Source organism: Triticum aestivum, chromosome 5B, assembly GCF_018294505.1.
Source record: "Triticum aestivum cultivar Chinese Spring chromosome 5B, IWGSC CS RefSeq v2.1, whole genome shotgun sequence".
In the NCBI taxonomy this organism is placed as follows: Eukaryota; Viridiplantae; Streptophyta; class Magnoliopsida; order Poales; family Poaceae; genus Triticum; species Triticum aestivum.
In genome coordinates this window covers 592,974,351-592,984,073 of record NC_057807.1, presented here as the reverse complement: position 1 = coordinate 592,984,073, position 9,723 = coordinate 592,974,351, and the positions used below count along the sequence as shown (strand labels likewise).

Below are 9,723 nucleotides of genomic sequence, written 5' to 3'. Positions count from 1 at the left end.
GGGAGGCACGGTTTAGGAGAGCTGCTACAACCGAACGGTGAATCCCTTTTTTTATGCGGGTAACCGAACGGTGAATCCCAATCCAAGGTGAAAACAAACTACTAGAATCGGGAGTAGTACACGGATTATTTAACAGTTCAACTCATCAAATACTACCATTGCCAATGGCCTTGGTCATTTCAACAAACACCTTGCTTGCGACCCTCACATTACTTCTCCTCTTCCTCTTCCTCACATTACTTCTCCTCTTCCTCTTCCTCCTCCTCCTCCTCATCGTCATTGTCCACGATGGATCCGGCGCCCATGTCCAGCGTGAACCCGTCCCACCCCTCCCCATCGGAGGCGTCCTCCTCGCCGTCCGCGGCGGCCGCCGGCTCCACCGGCTCCAGGTCCTCGACGTCGCCGTAGGCGTCGGCCTCGCCGTCTGATGTGGAGTACCCGTCAGGCCTCGTGGGAGGCATCCGCCGCGCCATGCGCGCGTAGCCCCGGCCCTCGACGGCGCGGAGGCGGGCATCCGGCTCCGGGCGGCGTCGGACCAGTGCTGCCGCGGCCGTCACTGGACGGCGAGGGAGCCAGGCCGCGCGCCCATGTACCAAGAAGGCCGCGCGTCGGAGCATGCCGTGCCGCGTCTGTGCTGTGCCAAAGCGTGGGAACCGGATGAGTGCATACTGAACCTTTCCCCAGAAGCTAGAACGACAGGGGCGAAAGGAGAGCGTACCGCGATGTTACCGAAGCCGCAGGGCGAAACGGCGGCGAGCGGAGCGGCTCGCGGGATTCTGCAACAAAGAAACGGCGGGGATGTGGAGGAGGGGATGGGGAAGAAGATGATGAGGCGGCGGCGGCGGCGGCGGCAGAATTGTTTCTCCTTCTCGTAGTGGGGGACGCCGGATGCCTATTTTTTTTTCAAGGGACACCGGACGTACGCAAGCGAAGGCCCACGAGGCCCACGAGGCATACAGGCTGTGCAGAATAGCCGAGCCCAGCAAAAGTAGGAAACCCTAAAAAAAACGAAGCAAAAGTAGGATTTTTTTTTCAATTTCTGTTGACGAAACTCTGAGTAATAAAGGTAAGGAGACATTTTTGCTGGTGAAAAAAAATTCTCAGGTATTCGCACAAAGTACCTTCTAGATTGGTTAGAAATGCAAAAATATTTGTGCTACTTTCACTCGAAATGTCAATGGGCATACTTGATTAGACCAGAGCTCTCACCATTGATTTTTTTCTTTGCGTGGAATTTGGGGATCTTTATTCAACAAAAGCACACCTTTTCTGTTACATGGAAACATTGCTTATCCATTAACCAACAGGATCATAGACAATCAGGTTCTGGGCGACGGTAGGAGCGCCGTCCGGCCATGCGGCTTGGGGTTCTTTTTTTTTTTTTGAGGGGAAAAACATGCCGCTTTATTTAACCGAAACTAGGAATGTCGTTTGAAATTACATCTAAAATAAAATCTGGTGGCGAGCCCACCCAAATCTCCGAGCGGTTCTCCCCTACCCCTACTTTTGCTAGTTTATGAGCGGCTACATTCCCAGACCGACGAATCCAAGTCACCTTGGACTCCTCCGTAGACCGAAGCATCGCTTTAATCTCCTCCACCCATGAGCCGGCAGCAGACAGATCCTTCTGCGGGTCGTTAAGCTTCTTGACCAAAGACAAGCAATCAAGCTCAACATGCACCCGACTGTAATTTAGATCAATCGCCATTCGAATTCCTTGCCTGCAAGCTAACACCTCAACCATCTCAGGATCAACTATATTTGGGAAGAAGTGGCACAGTCTCGCGCGAAATGCCGCTTGGTGATCGCGAAGAACCGCTCCACCCCCTCCTTTCTCCCTGTGCCTGGAGACCGCGCCGTCGGAGTTGATCTTTACCCATCCAGTTTCAGGAGGTACCCATCGCTGAATAGTCTTTGGCTCCGATAGTGACGCCCTCATCTCGTGAGATGTTCTCCATTCTGCAACATGCACCTCCTTCTCATCGTCCTTCGCCCGGGCAAACCAGTCAAGAAGCCAGGATGCTAGAGCTCGTTGGGTCTGAATGTGTCTCGGTGGTTCTTCCAACACCAAACCGACCCGTTCTCTTAACAGCTCCCAGAACATGACTGAATGTTGGCAGCCCCAAAATCTATGCATTATAGTTTCTTCTCGGGCGCACACAACACAAAAAACTCCCGGCTTGATCCGACGTCGGTGGAGTTCTGCACCTACAGCAAGCCCATTGCGGATCATACGCCACATATGAATTTTAACCTTGCCCGGCGCACTTGTATCCCACAGCTCCAAATATCCTTTGTGCATAGCTACCGAACGCGAGGACTCCGGCTGTCCGGATCTCGTTCTGTTCAAAGCCATTCGTAGGTGGTATGCCGACTTAACGGTAAAAACACCATTACGTGTAAAATTCCATGCTAGAAAATCATCAGCCCCTGGACCACCAATCGCGATCTGTTTCACATCCGTAGCATCTGCCACTGTAAACATCTGATCCACCAGCTCCTCATTCCATGACACACCATCAGGGTTGATTAAGTGAGCCACCTTGGTTATTCCGTGTATGTATACTTGGCCAAGAGGTTTGGTACTCCCATTCCGAGGTATCCACGAGTCGTGGTGGATGTTAATGTTGAGCCCCGCCCCAACTCTCCATATGAGGCCCTCCCTTAGCAAATCCCGGCCGTGCAAAATACTCCTGAAAGTGAACGAGCCCGAAGCTGGGCAGGAAGCGGCTTGGGGTTCGACGACTATATTTGCACCAAAGACCGCAAGGGCATCAGCTACTTATTACAAGTTTTTTTGCATGCAAAAAAAAGCTACTTATTACAAGTTCACGGATAATCGACTGCACTAAAACAACAAAGCTTAAACCTACAAAAGCTTTAATATCTCTAAAAAGAACCCCATTGGGAGCGAGGTCATATGTGTTGTATGTAATCGCTCGCACAAGTTCCTGTGCGTCAGAGTCCAGTACAATGTGCCAACCTTGTGCAACTTGCAAAGGGAAGGAGCACACCTAGTACAATCAGCCATGAGGCTTCTGACTAGGAAGGGAAGTTTGGTATCCATCCAACTCTCGTAACTAACAAAGAGCATCCTCGCTTAGCGCGGAGGTGCGCTGGGAAGTTGGATGATCTAGGTACATGTTGAATAGAAAGGTCACAACCGAGCAAGAGTTGTGGCGGAAGTTAAATAGGCTCACAACCTCAAGGCGGTCCACCTCCAGGACGACATCCCGGAATCCTCTAAAAATGGAAAATGTAACACCATCCCAAAGAGACAGAGCTTCAGCTATTAATGGACCAGTGACTCCGTCAAGAGGTTTGCACCAAGCACCCCTTCCATCCTGATGAGGAGCTAGCCACCCCGCCAACACAACCCTTGCCAAGATCACTAGTTATGCTAGCATCGGTATTTTATCTTAATGTAGCAAGTTCCCCGGGGGTGCCAACCATGGCCTGACATAGTCAAAAGCTTGTTCACAAGGGAAGTTTGAGGTTGCAATTAAGTGTTTCTCTGATTGTGCACATTGATACAATCAGATCAAACTTCTGTTTATCATGCGTTCACCGATTCCTAGAATGCCAAATAGACCACATTACCGAGAATATATTGGTTCTTGTGTGCTCCTAAAAATGCGGGTCATGGACAATATCTGGGGCCCATGTATTTGGGTGAAGCTGCAGGAGAGAAGTTGAACCAGAGCTAAGCTCCATCCCAAAACCACTTTGCATGTGAACAATGGATCAAAGCATGTATGAGATCCTCTTCCTTCGCCATGCAAATATACAAAGACTATCATCTTTAATGTGTCATCCATGCAGTGAGTGCTCATCCGGGACAATTCCTTTGAGCAACATCCACCAAAAAAAACTTTATTTTCAACACAACCTTAAGCTTCCATGCTTCCATACAGCATGACACACCAGACCCTTTTTTTTGCGACAACTTACGCATCTAGGAACGCACGCGTGTGAAGGCCCGAGAGGCCCATAGGAAAGCCCAACGTGTAAGAGTTGTGTGGGTGCACAACAAAAGGTAGGACTTTTTTTCAATTCTACTTGATGAAAAAGAGCATGAATTTTTTTTGTATCGTTGTCAAATCGGAGAAGTTTGTGATACTTTCACTTGAAATGTCAATAGGCGTACTTGATTAGACAAGACCTCACTATGGGAAATGCTATCTGACTGCCGTCGTTTTTTAACAATCTACAATGAACGTGGTAGCTGCCATAGAATGACTGCACGGATCTTGGGGCAGGGGAGAGGAGACACGTCAACTCTAAAATGTGATGAATTTGTTTCAATTATCTGAGCAAATAGTTTTCAGAATTTCAATATATTTTTTAGGATATGGGGTCTACTAGATGATAAAAAAATCTCCAAAAAATTGAAACTTGCCATCCAAAAAAAAGTTGTCATGACAATTAAAGTTGTCATGACAACTAAAGTTGTCATACTCACGTGACTATATTTACCATAACAAACGTTCGGAGTTGCCATGCATTTTTGTGACACATGTGGCACTTAGTAGGGTCCAATAAGAATTGATGTCCGACTGAATCACGATCTTTTCACAATGTTTTCATTGCTTTTGTTCCTGCACGATATCTCATGTCTAGATATAGCCGTGGTTTTAGTAGAAATAGAAATAGCTTAACTTCGTAAAGGTTTTGCCGCAGCATTTTCATACGGTCTGTACACTTTGTGCAATTCTACTACTTTGAATAAATAAACTATAGTTTGAATGAATGATGCGCAAAAATAAAAAAAATCCCCAATCGATAACGCAGTAGACACCATGCATGTTCAGAAAGATTTCATGGCTTGAAGCAAAGAGGTCAAATCCGTCTCATGCAAGAAGACGCACGTGATGGACCCATCTGTCCGGTTAGGGATCCTGGTGACGGCCCTGGTTCCTAGGTCGAGCCTGAGGAGCTTGCTTCCGTCCACCCGCACAATAACAGCTCCGCTCCTCTCCCCGAACCCCTCCAGAACAATTGGCAGAGACGAGCTAACCAGCCCCACCGCCTTCTCGATCTCTGCCCTGCCTACCAGCAGCTGCCGGCTCCATGTCGCCGTGTAGTCTGGCGATGAGGCCGGCGTCAACGTCCACATCGACAACCCACCTGTCTCGACGACGAGCAAGCTCAGAAGGCCACGCACGGAGGCCAAGAGCAGGTGCTTGTCTTTCTTGTGAAGCATCATTCTAGACAAGCACTACCGGACTTGCGGCCTATGTCGATGGCCAAGGGCCGTCGGCATAGGTCTTCTCCCGTCAGCATAGATCTATGCCTACGGCAACCGTCGGCATAGATCATGTCAGCGTAGTCTTGTCAGACCGCCGACATAGTTTTGCCGTCGGCATAGGGGCCTATGCCGACGGCTGCCGTTCGGCCGTCGGCATAGCTTAGCCGTCGGTAGTGTTTTTTGCCTGACGGCAACGGACAACGACGTCAAAAGCGCCGACGAATCACGAGGAGCCACGTGGCAGAGGTATGCCGACGGCTTAGCCGTCGGCATATGTGTAGATCTATGCCGACAGTTTGGTCGTCGGCATACCTCTGCCACGTGGCTCCTCGTGGTGCCTCCTGGCTGCAGGGCTATGCGGCATAGCCCTGCCACGTGTTAGGCCCTGGGAGCCCTGGGCGCATCTATGCCGACGGCTTTGCCGTAGGCATAGATTTTTTCCCCTGTTTTTTTTTTCAATTCATTTTGACAGCATTTCAAAGCAGAAAATATGGGATTATGCAGAAATATGACAGTTCATCATATAAACATACTCAAGTTCATCATCATCATTTAAACATACTCAAGTTCATCATCTAAAGATCATCACCGGCGAAAGTTCATGAACATAAGTAGTGCAAGACATGAAACATCATTTCAAAGTAAGAACATGAAAGGTATGGCACGACATCAAGCAAGATCACTGCCGCCAAAACCACCACCGCCAAGACCACCTCCGCCAAAACCACCACCACCAAGACCACCTCCGCCAAAACCACCACCGCCAAGACCACCTCCGCCAAAACCACCACCGCCAAGACCACCTCCGCCAAAACCACCACCGCCAGGACCATGATCACTCTGCCAGATCGGAGTGACTGGGGTCGACATAGCAGGAGTCGAGCCACCGCCCCCCTACATGTTTGAGAGAAGATTGTAACGGTAAATATGACATGATAGTGTTGAATGAACGAGAACTAGTTTGTAAGTAGTTAGGCAAATGTACTAACCGGACTATCACCGCCTAGTGCCACCCATTCCTCGAACGTGGGAATGTGTGGGGCCTCTCCCGCAGGTGGTGGTGGGGGTCCAACTTGTGGTGGCTCCGTGCGGTTAGTCCAAGATGCCAACATAGCCTGGATGTTAGTTAAACAAGCAAACTAGAAGGTCAGAAGGAATGAAATTGCAAATTTTAGCTTCGTTTTAAGAGGGCAAAACTAACCGCCATCGCTTGACGGTTGTAATCATCGTTTGCCTTCACTCGTTGCAAGTACTCCCACACCTATATGCCTATGCTCGTGAAAGGCCTGATATGCCTACAAAATTGAGGTTGTTTCTAAGTGGGCAGTGCTGAAAATAAACTGAGAAAGTTAGAGACAAAGAAGATAAGGGGAAGTACTTACAGCACGCTGGCGGGCTAAGGGAGGCTGCGAACGCCCCGTACTCTCTAACGGGCTCGGGTTGTAGCCCGAAGCCGTGTGTACGAGACCGACTGAGTGATCAAGCCATCGAAACACGAATACCAGCCATGGGACTTCCCCTGGATGGCCACCACCACCGTGTCGTCAATCTGAGACTGGGCGACCTCAGGAACAGGAACATTTGGATGCAACTTCTCAAACTGCTGAGTGTAAGACTCCAGGTGCTCCTCCGTCTTGCCGTAGTACTTGCTCTCGCCGTCCTCGCGATCACTCCGCTCGCGGGCCAGCTTCCAGGACTCAATGTCTGAAAGCGCCTTTTCAACTTGTCCTCCTGCAACGTCAGACAGAAGTTAGCCATACATAAGAACATGACGGTAAAGAAGAACAAAAATGCATCATGCATATAGATATACCTTCATGGCCTTGAAGCCCCAGTGGTTCCTGTTTCCTTGGCCGTGTGTCCCGTCTCTTCCACGGTTAGCCCGGGCCTTGCTGCTCTTGGCACCAAACTTTGCATCATCGCCGAGCCACCTATCCACCAAACTCGCCCATCTGTCATCCCTTCCATAGCACCAAAGAGGAACAACCTATGCAAATTTTGGAAGAATGATATGTGAGCACGAAACATATAGTTAACTGCTTGAAACAATGAAAAGTCAGTAATAGTTACCTTCATGAACTGCTCCCTGCTCAAGGTAAGTCGTTGCCTCTGCGCTTGAGATTTGCTCATCTGTTGATGAAGGTAGATGTGGTAGTACTGCGAGACGGTAACCCAGCGCACCTCGTACTGCAACTGATGAGCTTTCTTCTTCGCAGCCGCAAGCAAGACCACGTCGGCTCTGGCCTTGTGCTCGTCAAGAACTCTATAGAGTTGCTGCAATCATGCATAAATGTGAAGCAAACAAGGCATGAGTTGAGTGCAATGATAAAGTATGAACGAAACTGAAGACAAGTGATACAGAAGAGAACTTACCCAAAATTTGGTGATCACGACCTTAGCGGCCGTCCCGTACTCCGCGTGGCTGGAAGCCTCGTAGTGGGCCCAGCTCGTGGCCAAAACCCGCTGCTGCGGGTCCCTGTCTGGCCGCGGACAGAATAGGCCCGGCCAAAACTCCTTCAGCAGGACAGTGATAAGGCCGTTTGGTTTACGACCCTTTCCGTGAAGGATCCTTTTCCTGCAAAAGAATCAAAGGATTGCCATGTGTACAATAAGAAAATATTGTCATGTGTTGAAAATATGATTGAGAGGCACTTGCTTAGCCCCCGCAGGTTCAATGAGCCACTTGTGCGCCTTGATAGAAGGTGGTGTAGGCACTCCGGCAGTACCACGCAGCCACCCCTGCGGAGCACCCGGTGGCAAGTCACCCCACAACTTGGGGTCAACCTCTCCTCCACCACCCTCCTCGCCCTCCTCCTCGCCCTCCTCCTCCTCACCCTCCTCCTCCTCGCCATCAGGAACATACTCCTCCTCAGACTCAGAAGCTTCCTTAGCATAGTAGGCTGTCCTGAGGTCTGCCACCTCCTCTAGGATAACTGCCTCAGCTATGGAAGCTTCAATCTTAGCTTTGTTTCCACATTTCTGTCTCAGATGCTTGTTCTGTCTCTCAAGGCCGTACTGCCAACGATTCTGCATAGCCCCCCCCCAACAATACCTCGTTCGTGAGGTGCAAAATGAGATGTGTCATCGGAGTAAAGAAGCCTGGCAGGAAGATCTTCTCTAGCTTGCATATCAAATCCGGCGCCTTCTTATGCATTTCTTTTATCTTCTTAGGACGTACTTCTTTAGCACAAAGCATGCGGAAGAAATGGCTTAACTCCGCAAGCACACGCCAGACACGCTCGGGAACATAGCCCCGAACCATCACCGGCATAATCCGCTCAATCCATACATGATAGTCATGACTCTTGAGCCCAGTCACTTTGCCCGTTGAAAGATTGACCCCCTTACTTATATTCGACGCATAACCATCAGTGAACTTCACGACGTGTTTCAGCCACTTCAATGCCTCCATCTTATGATCCTTTTTAAGTACGAAGTCAGCATCTGGCTTTAACCAAGATTTTCGACTGCCTGTGGGAGCCTGCATGTGTAGACGTGGTCTATCACAAATATTCTGTTGATCAACTCTAGCATTAACATTATCCTTTGTCTTATCAGGAATGTTGAGGATCGTGCAAAAAAGGGACTCTGCGACATTCTTTTCGGTGTGCATCACGTCTATGTTGTATGGAAGTTTGAGGTCCTTAAAATAGGGAAGCTGCGTGAAGGGGGTAATGTGAGTCCAATTGTGCGTCTCACCATAAGCTTCAAAACATTTTTTCCCTTTACCTTTTCCTTTGCCCTCGCCCTCATCTTCGCCTATGGCTTTTCCTTTTCCTTTGCCTTTGCCTTTCCCTTCGCCGGCAGGCTTAAGAGCTTTCAGCTGAGCAAGCACATCCGCACCAGAAAACGTTGGAATCTCGTTTACTTCACGGACAACTTTGCCTTTTGTGAAGTTCTTCTTGTCTTCCCTATCTGGATGGTTTGGAGGGAGGAACTGTCGATGCAGGTCAAAGGCAACATACTTGCCACCCTTCTTCAGCCAAATGAAAATCAAGGCCTGCATGCACACTGGGCAAGGCATCTTTCCACTTGTACACCATCCGCAGAACAGGGCATAGCCGGGAAAGTCATGCATGCAATATTGTAGCCAAACTTTCATCAAGAAATTTTTCTGCAGATGCCGGTCGTATGTCAACCTCAGGAAGTACCAAGAATGGTGCAGATCATCCACCAACGGCTCCATAAACACACTCAAATTCTTCCCCGGATATTCCGGCCCCGGAATTATAAGCGACAGAAACATGGTCTTGCGTTGCATTATGGCGCCGGGAGGGAGATTGAGCGGAATAGCAAATACGGGCCAACAGCTATATGGATTAGACGACATACCATATGGATTGAACCCATCACCTGTTATAGCAATTCTGACATTTCCAGCCTCGGCTGCTTCCTCCAGGTACCCTATATCGAATGACTTCCATGCTTCACCTTCTGATGGATGTACATTTTTTTTGGATTGTACCTTTTCTCTT

At 49.2% G+C, this 9,723-nt stretch overlaps 1 protein-coding gene across 2 annotated transcripts; it reads right to left on the bottom strand.

Annotated features, from left to right (window-relative positions):
* Positions 1–209: 209 nt before the first annotated feature.
* Positions 210–905, bottom strand: LOC123117062 (uncharacterized). 2 transcript variants are annotated; one of them, XM_044537909.1, is made up of 2 exons: positions 719–905; positions 210–629 (listed from the first exon to the last, which is right to left on the bottom strand). In XM_044537909.1, exon 2 carries the CDS (start codon positions 615–617, stop codon positions 237–239), a length of 381 nt encoding a protein of 126 aa, XP_044393844.1. In that variant the 5' UTR covers positions 618–629; positions 719–905; the 3' UTR covers positions 210–236. The 2 variants fall into 2 exon arrangements, with proteins under 2 accessions (XP_044393844.1, XP_044393845.1); XM_044537910.1 differs by having other exon boundaries at positions 210–634; positions 719–900.
* Positions 906–9,723: the final 8,818 nt, after the last annotated feature.

Bases quoted from the DNA above. Each gene is read 5' to 3' on its own strand.
- LOC123117062 (XM_044537909.1), bottom strand. From the start codon at position 617: ATGCTCCGACGCGCGGCCTTCTTGGTACATGGGCGCGCGGCCTGGCTC.